The 12,512-nt window shown below is 43.8% G+C and overlaps 1 protein-coding gene across 1 annotated transcript in view; it reads right to left on the bottom strand.

Moving 5' to 3' along the window:
• LOC117973018 (mitochondrial disaggregase-like) overlaps positions 1-12,512 on the bottom strand; it is a 53,624-nt gene that overhangs the window by 28,890 nt on the left and 12,222 nt on the right. Inside the window, exons 4-5 of the mRNA XM_059031183.1 lie at positions 11,725-11,828; positions 9,537-9,665 (exon numbers count right to left, since the gene is read on the bottom strand). Of these exons, the coding sequence (XP_058887166.1) occupies positions 9,537-9,665; positions 11,725-11,828 (233 nt within the window). The remainder of the gene's footprint in view (positions 1-9,536; positions 9,666-11,724; positions 11,829-12,512) is intronic.

The following is a 12,512-nucleotide window of genomic DNA, read 5'->3' as shown; positions in this document are numbered from 1 at the left end:
TTAACAGGTTCCTACGATGTAGTGTACGGTGTACTCACCTATTTCAGACTTTGCATATGATTCATATCAAATTAGCTTTATGCTGGCCTTGTTTGTATCCGAATATCTCATAGGGAGCTCAAAGCAACCCACGAACACATATGAGCGAGTCTCAATGGGGCTGACGGAGCACCCTGTAGTGTATGAACTATCCTTAAGAGTGCAGAAAATATAAACCGTGTTCACAGCGCTGTATGGGGGCATAACCGTTTAACTGTATAAGAACAATATAGTAATAACCGCAGACAAATCGGGAGAATATATATTTTTTCCCTCCATAATGGATTATAAATTGCAAAGCCAATCACATTAAATATAAAAGCTTTTTTTTTTTTTTAAAAAAAAAAAGCAATTCTCAAGTCTGCAAAACATAAAAAAGTGCCTAATTTTGTTTTGAAACTGGAAAATTAATGGTTACCTTGCACAGGCATGATGGAAAATACTGTAAAGTGACTGCATCTGTATTTGTCACCTTATTTTTTTAAACTTTTTGTGCAAACTCCATGGCCGAACATATATTTAAGAAAAATAAACCTGTGATTGGTTCTTCTCAGTGCTGTGAAAGAGCCGAACACACAACCAGAGAACTGAAACAACGGCTCAGGCCAGTGATGGGGTAGAAGCAGTAGAGGGGTGGCGGTACTTTAGTCAGAAGAAACCCAAGAGCCCCTCCCCATGCTTTTTCCTTTATTTCTTTTGGAGTAATGACAAATGACTGGATTTAAACTAGAACATAACAATAGTTCAAACAGCTGGTATCTGAAATCCCAGGGAATCCATTGAAAACGTCTAACCTATTATCATCTATCAGCTAACCTGGCACCCCACCGCTACGATTAAAGAAAAAATATGTAAAGGTGTTCAAGTACTAAAAAAGAAACTGAAATATTTAGCAGCGCATCCCTGGAAATTAGGCCCACAGAGAACGAGGATACAGAATGAGGTTAAGGGTTTAGTTTGTGAGGATCAGGACAGTGGTAAGATCACAGTAGCTAAGTGCATCATTCTCTGGATTATCAATAAAACGTCACCTAACAGTGAGTAAGGCTTTCTGTATCAACTAGGCCAGGAGTTTTACACAGTCTACATTTACACTAACTAAAAGGGACAGGTGACTGTGCAGCACCTGGAACATCTATCGTCAATAATAACTGGGACAACTTGGTTTGCTTGGATCGAGTTACTAGTGTACAACTGTTGATAAGACCTTCCCAAACAGACACATCCATCAATACAACCCAACCCCTGTACCTTTAGTTATACAATTGCGTGTGTTCTCAAACCAGAAAAGAAGAACACTGGACAGAACAGGCCAGGTTACCAGGGTGTTCATAAAATCACAGTTTAGATAATCAAGATTTTACTCTGCTAGACAAAATAGATTTCTGAAGCAGGAGTCACTGAAATATTTTTTTGTGTGTACACTTACCACCAAGTACACCAACCCATCAAACCATAGTACTTGCGTTTGACTTGTTCTTTAGAGTCTGGGCACTTGTCAAGGTCACCTTTACCTGAGGCAGACAGTCGTTTGCCTATTCAACCGGTGTCGCTCGCAAAAACAACCTTCATTCGCGACCTCAGAAACTAATATCAAGATCAGAATGAACACTGATGCCTTCACTAGCTGCATGCTGATGTATTTTACATCACTGTTTGTGAACTAGCTTTGTATACCGTGTGCTCTGACCAGTTCTAATTCAATGAACCACAACTGAAGTGCTTCTGTAGAAATCTTTAGCAAGACTAAATGGCAGGAACATAAATATTATTGTACAGAAAATAAATATTTCCAATTGAATGCCAATGATGTAATTATCAATACACAAATAAAGACACTGGCCTATTTTGGATAAGGTCTACTATCTTCCAGTGCAGTATCTTCAGTTAACTGACACCATTAACAATCTGGCAGCAAGGAACTTTAGGCTGTCTAAAGACAATTACTGTATGTCATGAAATCAGCGATTGGCAGACGGCTTTATGCCAATTATATATCAATATACAGCTATGACCAAAAGTTTTGCATCACCCTATAGAATTAAGTAATTTTGCTTCATAAAGTCAAATGAAACCTGCTGAATAATGTTCTGTTAACATATTAAAATTACATACTGCTTTGCAGTTTTCCATACACTTCATGAAAAACGGACAAAAATGTGACATGTCGAAATCTAACATAAAATCTCATACTACTATATGGCATCCGGTAGACTTTTGCACTATAATGTTGTAGTTTCTTTGATTATATGGTGTTAAATAAAATATCTAAATGATGTGTCAATCCTAAAATTCTAGGTGATGTGAAACTTTTGTCCAGAGTAGTATAGTAGGACTAAAGGTGTAGTAGAACTAAGCATTTCTGTACTTGCATATAGAATTACAAGGGTTCACTTTACTTCTTAATTCTAAGATCCATTATCACCCAGATATTGGCCTACAATCGGCTACCTGGTTAAAAGACTGTGGCAGTCTGGCTCGCAGTGGTGATGTGGATGACGTCACGGACCAGGAAGTAACTCAAACCAAAACAGTGGATGGGCGGTTGAAGCTGAGTGCTGGTGCACTCAGCGTATTTAATAAACAAAACAAAAACAAAAGATTTAACAAAACACCAAACAAAAGGGCACGAGGGCCGAACGAATAAACAAACAAGTAAGTTTCGTGCTGGATACTCCAGCACGTTTTAGCAATTGTTTTCTTCCTCTCTCTCTCCCGTTCTCCACTCTCGAACACTCCACACCCCGAGTGCATAGTGCTGCTGGTTTATATACTCTGGCCGAGGGATTTAACTAGTTGGTAATTATCTTATTATCCCCCGGCCAGAGTCTGCACGCGTTTGGTAAGGATGCATGACTGTCAGCTAGTTAAATAATCAGTAGCTGATCAGCCATGCATCCTCACGAGGTTTTTAAATATAACAATAAAAGACGCGGCGCTTTTACCCGCGCCGCAAACAAAAATACAAATAATAATAAATAGGGGCGGGACACTCCGCCACACATGCCCCCCCTTGTGCGCAGCACACATGGCCTTTTCGGCCACCTCCCCCCTTAGTCCCCAAAGTCCCGGTTAGCAGTCCCGGCGTAGGAACAGGGGCAGCAGCGGACCAAAGGTGGCGGCCACGGTGGGATGTCCTCCTCCCACCCAAACAGCCGTAGCGTTCCAATGGCCCGCGCACCGGCCGGCTCCTCTGGCCAAAAAAATTTTGGGGGTGGTCTCCAGACCTGCCCCCCCTTCTTCATGGCCGGCCACCCTTTCTCCTGCAGCGAAATTGCTGCGGGGGAAGCTGGTCTCCTGACCTCCCCCCCCTTCTTCCTGGCTGGCAGCTGCCCTTCATGGGGCTCCAGCCACAGTATTTCCTGCCGCGAAAGTGCGGCTGGGGGAGCTGGTCTCCTGACCTCCCCCCTCCTCTTCACGGCCAGCAGTTCCCCTCCGTGGGGCTCTGACCACATGATCTCCGGCCGCGAAAGTGCGGCTGGGGGAGCTGGTCTCCTGACCTTCCCCTTCCTCTTCATGGCCAGCAGTTCCCCTCCGTGGGGCTCTGACCACCCAAACTCCTGCCGCGAAAGTGCGGCTGGGGGAGCTGGTCTCCTGACCTCCCCCCTCCTCTTCACGGCCAGCAGTTCCCCTCCGTGGGGCTCTGACCACAGTGTAGTGACCCCAGGCGAAGCAGGATCCCTGGCGACCCCAGGCGACTGCAGCGGCAGCGGACCCTCGGGAGGTGAACTCGGGAGGGGAGCCCCTGGCCATGGAGGCGGCAGCGGGAGCTCCACTTCTCCCTCGTTCTCTGTAGCTGGTGGCTCTCCAGGTGATGCGGAGCAACAGGCAGCCCCAGGCGATGCGAAGCAGGCATCCCTGGGTGGTGCGAGGCAGGGCAGGAGCAGTCCTTCCCATGACGGTGGATGTGGAACCAGCAGGTATTCACCCTCTGCTGGTGGAGGTGGGAGGGGAAAGCAGTCCTCCCACGGCGGCTGAGGCGGAACCAGCAGGTATTCACCCTCTGCTGGTGGAGGTGGGAGGGGAAAGCAGTCCTCCCACGGCGGCTGAGGCGGAACCAGCAGGTATTCACCCTCTGCTGGTGGAGGTGGGAGGGGCAAGCAGTCCTCCCATGGCGGTTGAGGCAGAACCAGCAGGCATTCACCCTCTGCTGGTGGAGGTGGGAGGGGCAAGCAGTCCTCCCACGACGGTGGAGGCGGAACCAGCAGGCATTCACCCTCTGCTGGTGGAGGTGGGAGGGGCAAGCAGTCCTCCCACGGCGGTTGAGGCAGAACCAGCAGGCATTCACCCTCTGCTGGTGGAGGTGGGAGGGGCAAGCAGTCCTCCCACGACGGTGGAGGCGGAACCAGCAGGCATTCACCCTCTGCTGGTGGAGGTGGCGGAGGCAGAGGCAGCTCTTGCTGCTCTGCTCCTGGTGATGGTGGAGACAGAAGCAGCTCCTGCTGCTCTGCTCCTGGTGGTGGTGGAGACAGAGGCGATGGGGCGGATGCTGGCCACTCAGAGGGAGGCTGTGGCGGTGCTGGCTCCCTCTGCTGTGGCGGCTGGGCTGGTGTGTGCCGTGCTCCCTTCAGCAGCATAAATAGAGGCTGCTGGGGAACACCAGCATCCTGCCCTTCTCCCCCCCAGAAAAATTCAGGGGGTTGAGCCTGTAACTCCTCCCCTTCTGGCTCTTGGGACTGCAGCTTGGGTCCTAGGGCTGTGGAAGCCCCGACTTCCCTCTCTTCGGGCCGTGGACACACCGACTCCTCCCTTTTGGGCTGTGGACGCACCGACTCCTCCCTTTTGGGCTGTGGATGCACCGACTCCCCCCTCTTGGGCTTAGGACGTTCGGGCTCCTCCCACTCAGGCGCAGGACGTTCGGGCTCCTCCCACTCAGGCGCAGGACGTTCGGGCTCCTCCCACTCAGGCGCAGGACGTGCGGGCTTCTTTGCCTTCTTAGCACCGCCCCTCCTTCCCTTCTTCGGGACCAGCAGTTCCACCTCCTGCCATGGAGGGGGTTGGTCGGGTGCTTTGTGCCCGACCTTGCCGACGGCAAAGCACCACTCCTCCCCTTTGAGGCAGGTGAGGCAGGTTTCCTGATCCACCTGCGGCGATGGTATGGCCTTCAGGTGGATCCACTCCTCCGCAGTCTCCACCTCACCTCGATCAAAGGCCTGCACAAAGAGGGGGTCTTCATATGGGCACACCTCAGGGAGGTGCCCATACTCCAGGCAGGCGAGGCACCATGTAGCCCCTCCTTCCTTCAACTCCCTCTGATGCGCATGCCACCTCTCCATATAGGCGTCCACTTCATCCATTTTTTTTTTTTTTCAAACACAAAAAACACTATTTGAAAAAACGAACACGAAAAAAACTTCCTTTGCTGTTCCTGGTCCGGCTGTTGGAGGCGTTGTTTGTCCCACGCAGGACACCATATGTGGCAGTCTGGCTCGCAGTGGTGATGTGGATGACGTCACGGACCAGGAAGTAACTCAAACCAAAACAGTGGATGGGCGGTTGAAGCTGAGTGCTGGTGCACTCAGCGTATTTAATAAACAAAACAAAAACAAAAGATTTAACAAAACACCAAACAAAAGGGCACGAGGGCCGAACGAATAAACAAACAAGTAAGTTTCGTGCTGGATACTCCAGCACGTTTTAGCAATTGTTTTCTTCCTCTCTCTCTCCCGTTCTCCACTCTCGAACACTCCACACCCCGAGTGCATAGTGCTGCTGGTTTATATACTCTGGCCGAGGGATTTAACTAGTTGGTAATTATCTTATTATCCCCCGGCCAGAGTCTGCACGCGTTTGGTAAGGATGCATGACTGTCAGCTAGTTAAATAATCAGTAGCTGATCAGCCATGCATCCTCACGAGGTTTTTAAATATAACAATAAAAGACGCGGCGCTTTTACCCGCGCCGCAAACAAAAATACAAATAATAATAAATAGGGGCGGGACACTCCGCCACAAAGACAAATGAAGATTCTGAGGTTTCCTTTTTTTAACAAGTTAAAAACTAAAATTAACTGCCACATTATTCACCAAATATGTTTAACCTAATTAAATTCTTATATATTTCAAATCCCATTCAGGCACTCAGTTGGACACAGGATGACCTGCTCCACCAACCCCAGTACCCGAAGGTGCAGACACAGGGTCAAGGGACACACACAGGAGGTCCACTGCAGGGTCAAAGGTCGCCTACCGTCAGGCACGTGGAAGCTTATACAGCCATAAACATTTATTAAGGTCCCTTGTTTAAGAAGCACGCACTGCTGGATGAACAGAGGCAGAAACAGAGACAGAGAGAGTGGTTAATGGAGTGCCCTGGGGGCTAACCAAGAGGGGACATGTGGAGAGAGGTAACTGGACACTGTCAAAGACAGGTGTGTGCAGAGAGAGAGAGGGGAAGGGATGGGGTGGGCTTTTAGGGAAGACAAAAGGAAACTTGAAAAAGCTTTCTGACAAAAACAAAAGAAATACCAGGAGTTCGCTCATGTAGTCAGACGAACACCCTTATATAAATAATATAAAATACAGAGCTTTTTAATAATGACATTTGTGGATCCATTTTCACAGGTCTTCCGTTATTTCTAGACTGTGAATTAAATTTGTGAAGCGCAATCTTAAAAAAATAAAAAATAAAGAAAATAGTGCTATGGTAAAGGAGCAGTGAGGGGAGACAAACAAACAAAACAAAACAAAAAAAACTTGTATTACCACTATAGAAACAAAGGTGAAAAAAACATAGTACACTGCACCTTAAAACAGAATGTGCAATTAAATCAAAAGTACATGGTAAAATGGATGAAAATACCTTTTTTTGCAATTAGTTAACTATCATTCCTAGGCATGATGTGTCTTAGTGATGATCTACCAATGTCAATACTATCTTTTTTATAGGGTTCATGAGCACTGATTCTCCCAAACCCGACTGAGTTGTATGTAAACTCTGTACATGTGTTTTCGGATCCATAACAATCAATTATTAAAGGATGAAATCCTTGTGCATGCAAACGCAGTAGATGTCTGCAGGTAGCCTCTGCCCTGTTCTCTTACACAGTGCGCAATGTCACTACGTTTTTTTAGCGTTGCATCTGGAGAATTGATTGCAGAGATGGTTAATAATACAGAACCGTACCCCAGAGGAGCAGTGGGAAGCAAGCAGGGCCATTTTCCAAATCTCTAAATTGCAGAGCAGGTTCGCTGAGGGGCAGGTGACTGCACAGCGATATAAAACAAACAGCACAGACAACAGTAACCATTTCAAATCATTCTTTGCAGAGTACAGATTATTATCTTTTTTCTTTAAAAGAAAGAAAATAAATAAAATATATGAATTCAGCAGCAAATAAACACTTTGTTTAAAAACTGTGCCAGGCAATTCATCAAATCAAAGGTATAAAAGGGACCACAAGACATTTTCCACTGTGAAGTGTGGAGGAGTGTTTTGGTTACATATGAAAAAACACATCTTCTTGAACCATTGTGGGGCTTAGTAGACAGAACAAAAAACCTAGGAGTATAGGATTCCTGCTGGATAGAACCGAGATTCAAGTGGTTGGAGCCGAGTTACTCAGGGGGCTGTACGGTTGTAATGGTTAAACTGAGGGACTGGGAGGCAGTGTGGCCTTACACTTGATGGAATGGAGGGAGTGCAGTCTAGTACGTAGAGTTGAGGTACTTGGAGGCAGAGGCCTCCAGTGTGACCAAGTTTCAAGGACTAAAGAGACTGGGAGGCAGTGTGGCCCAGTGGATAGGACAAGGGAACTGGGAGGCAGAGTGACCCAGTGTATAGGACGAGGGAACTGGGAGGCAGTCTCTGCCGACTCAGACCCCCAAATTCGAAGACCAAAAAAATGCATGTCACATTTAACTCTAACTGAAAAAAACATAATTAATCGGTAGCTGGAACAGTATAAATTACCTTTAACTTTATTTCAGTCAGTTTTATTGTCCTCCTTTGTTTAATTTGGCCAATGTGACTTTGTCACTTATCAAGCACAAACAGCCTTTAGATTGCATCTCCATTTTCTGACACACATCTCAGATGCCCCAAATTCTGCTGCACGGTTTCCCTTTTCTTCAGCAAACAAGACTTTTCTTTTAAAAGCTGCATCATAAAATGTGTATGAAGTTCGCCGCACATGTTAATATCGCGGGACTGTATGAAGAGTAATTACTGTGGTGGGCTTTACTGTGTACAGCAGCTCTCGTTCAAGCGCGCTAGAATAATCAACATGCGCAAATTCACAAATGTAAATTGGTACCCTAACTGAAAAACCCTGAATCCAAGTCGCTCCCCCCCAATTCACACTTTGTTGACAGAAACAAAAGTTCAACTTTAATTTTAGTAAATACAGTAAATTTCAAGAGCTAAATAACCACCAACATATCATGCAACAATACAGTAAGCTGAAAGAGTGGTTAGGATTATTTAAAAACATTTGTCCCTTAATTACGTTTTATTTAACACTGTGAATGAGGTATTATTTTTTAATTTTCATGCCCTATATAGTATGGAAATGTGCAGTAGGCCAACAGTTTGGTAAATGTCTTTTTGTAGGCAACAATATAGCTACTTTACTTACAGTAATAATCACTAAAATGTGTTTGATTAATGGATGTTAATGATCACTTTGGCAGTTTGACAAAAAAAGGCCATTACCAACAGAGATTAACCTCTAAGGGATTACTATTATTGTAAACCAAAATTTTTGTTTTTTTATTATTTTATTTTTTTAATGCTGCTGGAAAAATCTGTTAAGAAACCTATTTGTTACCACCTACTGTAGCAGCAGGACTGAACAGCAGAGCACAATTAGATACTGCAGATGACAGAGGGTTACCTGTATTTTTTGTTTTTTGTTTTTTTTATTCGGTCACAGAGGGCTTGAAGTGATTTATAGTTATTACGAGTCCCATACGATCGCAGCAGCCGATTTCAGCACTTTGTTTGTTGCTGTTTTGTAATGGAGCACCTGTGTGTTTGAAAAGTCAAGCCTGGTAGTTTTAAAAAGCAATTCATATTTAGCAAACGTATGGTACTGGGGAAAAAGTACAGCGAGACACAAGTCACCTAGCTTTAAAAAGACACAGTGCGGCGAGCAATATGTTCCTTGTAGAACTGGGTATCAGTATTTCAGTGCTTGATCCTACAAGCAGACTTCTAAACAGGCCTGGCAACGACTGCTTCTCAGCAGATAAGAGGCAAGACTTTTCAATCCATTACAGTTCCTATCCATTCAATTTGCACCATTTTTGTGAAAGGACAGTCAAACGTTTTTTTGTAACAAAAAACACCTCCTTTTAAAGGTTAATTTAAAAAGGACTCAAAAGTGTGTCTTTTTGTTAATAGTTTTGTGCTGTAGCGTTAAATATTTCACATGAAATAGTACCGGTTTCAAAAGTCTTGACAAGTCAGGGCCGAACTGCTGAAACCCTTGAGCACTATTATACCACTTCAATGATTGAAGCTTGACTACTGTGTAAGCACTGTCTAGCGCCCCCTACCTGCCTCCAGAAGAATCTGTACAGTGCGCAGGTCGTCTGCCAGGACAGCGTAGTGAAGCGCAGTGCAGCCACGGAAACTGGCCCGGTTATTCAGCCGATTACTGAACTCATCCTCCCGAGTCACCATCACTGCCAGAAAAAAACACCAACAACAAAAAACCAATGTCACAGTCTTACTTTTGTGCATTTCTTAATGAACCACTCCCCCTTTTACAGTAGGCCTAAATTGTATCCTTACACTGTTATTATTTACTGACCATTTCCTGATTTTAACACGCCCGTTTACTTTCTCATTAACATTTATTTTGAATGTTTGCAATTCAAGGAAACTCTGATTAGATGGCATTTATTTGCCCTTTCTTTTCCGCAATGACTCCGTCGGATATTTATGTCATCATCTAAGGCTGTATCGGGAGCTTGTTGCTATGGTTGCTACAGTAAATGGAGCAGAGATTGATGGAAGATGTAGACCATTTTTTTCCAACTTTGTTACAGTACAGACATCACGACTCCAAGCTAAATCAGTCACACCTGAGTTTGACACCTGGCTGTCTATGTTAGCTTAAGTATGACAGTAAAACATGGCATGAACCAAAATCCCACTCATTTTTTGGTGAGTAGAAAGAATAGAGAGAGGTAACATGGATAGTTATTGTTGTACTGTGTATAGTGAACTAAAACAATGATAAACCAACCAAAAATGATACTCTTTTCTTAACTGTCAAGCACCTGAGCCGAGAATGGACTGAGACTAACTCACTCAGCTTTCTAGCATGGTATCCCTTATGAGAACAACACATTCCATTCTAAGCTACGGTCACCTTACTGTTTAATAAAAGATTTAAATAAATTATAAATAACAGAAGTATTATGCAACCACACAAGGCCCAGGCAAGGTTTCACTGTTAAAAAAAGAAAATAAAAAGAAAATATGAAAGTTATTGTTTTTCATTCCCCCCCCCCCCCATTAAAGATTCCTGACAGTCTAGTCGTCATTGGAAACAAATGTCCGAGTGCTGGATAATCATCGCAAACTCAATAAAACGTCAGGGAGAGGGCCTGGCCCCATCCATCAGAGCGCGTCTGGGAAATCTCACCCTTCCCATCACACAAAAAAACTGCCAACAATATAAATGTCTGTAATATACATATCATATATAAATACGTCTTCTCCTTCTGCTTCTTTCCTTTTTTTATTGTTTGGGACGCGGTTATGAAAAATAAATAAACAAGCAAAACGAAACAGATACAAATATGCAAATCTGCCACCAAAAAAAGATATCTCGGTGTCTGAGGCTAAATTTATATATCTAATAATAACAATAAACATGTAGCGCTGAGATTTCTCAAGCAGTTCATTTTTTTAATGCAGGCAGCAGTAGGGACGTGTGAAAGGTTTTTTATCGGAAGCTGTGAATCAGTTTTTTTTGCATACTGAATATCTGTAAGAGTATTACGACTATCAAAAAGACGCATCCCTTGACTTAACAAATTAAGACTGTATTTCTTGTGGTTAGGAAGTATAAGACACATTCAAATAGACACGGGCCTAGGTATACACTTGAGGCAGTCACCCTACTGTGGCTCTATAGAGGCATTGCTGAGGTACACACTGGGGCTGTCACCTTGCGGCGTTCAAATTTGCAGATAACTCTTTGTTAGTTCTGCAACGAACACTCAAATCGTTTAGTTAATTGCAAATTTTGCATTGACGGTATGAGGATTATTATTTTTTTATCTTCGCTTTTCTAAGCTCCTCCTCACATGGATTATTCATCACAAATTCAAACATTTGCTCTTCAAGCGATTCAACTGCAATGGTAAATCACCCTCAATGCTAGCAATGATCCAGCGCAAATATTCAAAATACTGAATCGATTCATGCAGCACAGATGCTATTAATGATTTATTTCAGCAAATTTATCGTTTGTAATTAAGGTGTCCTGAAAAAAACTTCACACCCTACAATTGCCAAATATTACCATGAGAAACGGCTTTCTAGAAACATGTGGTGGGAAAAAAACATTTAAACATTTTGGTTTTCAGAAGTTAGATTAGGTTGGCAGTTAGAAGCAAGGTAATGTCATGGAAATAAAACTGTGGGTGATCAAGATTTTCCAAGACATCCCAACATTCCTGAAATTAGAGAGCATCGGTTATAACAAATATAACATGAAAGCGTTATTACCTTCCAGAGAGTGGATCCCTTTCTCCCTGGACGTGTCATAGACGTTACTGAACTCATCTCCTAGGTTTGGATCAGCTCCAGCTGCTAGCAGAATTTTCACCACACTGCAGGACAGCAAGCAATGGTTAGAAATGACAAAAACAATGTCTCAGTATAAACAGACTTACAGCACAAATGTACCGATATTAGATTTCTCTTTAGATTATATATATTTTTATAGCTTATAGCTACTTCCTCTCAAGTATTACAGTCAAAGGTTTTGTATTTTTCTTTGTCCATTCCCCTTACAGCTCCGGTGCATTCCCTATTTAATCTGTATTAAATTTAAAAAAAAATTGAAATGCAGCAACATTTTGGATCAGGCTGTAGCAGAGGTTCAGTTTAGCATGTCACCTCCTCTTTTCTCAACAAACACAAATTGCTGCGCAACGTGAAAATTAAACACAGAGCCTTTAGTAAACAGGAATGGCACACAAAAAAAACTAATCACAAAAGAATCAATGAGCCAATAACAGCAAATACACTGTGCTTCCTCTTTTACAGGTAGAATAGTCTATTGATTAGATAGGGTGTGTGGTCCAGTGGTTAAAGAAAAGGGCTTGTAACCAGGAGGTCCCCGGTTCAAATCCCACCTCAGCCACTGACTCATTGTGTGACCCTGAGCAAGTCACTTAACCTCCTTGTGCTCCGTCTTTCAGTTGAGACGTAGTTGTAAGTGACTCGGATGCATAGTTCACACACCCTAGTCTCTGTAAGTCGTCTTGGATAAAGGCATCTGCCAAATAATA

This window comes from Acipenser ruthenus, chromosome 9 (assembly GCF_902713425.1).
Source record: "Acipenser ruthenus chromosome 9, fAciRut3.2 maternal haplotype, whole genome shotgun sequence".
Taxonomy (NCBI): domain Eukaryota; kingdom Metazoa; phylum Chordata; class Actinopteri; order Acipenseriformes; family Acipenseridae; genus Acipenser; species Acipenser ruthenus.
The sequence above is the reverse complement of the archived record's forward strand: the minus strand, read 5'-3'. Positions and strand labels throughout refer to the sequence as shown.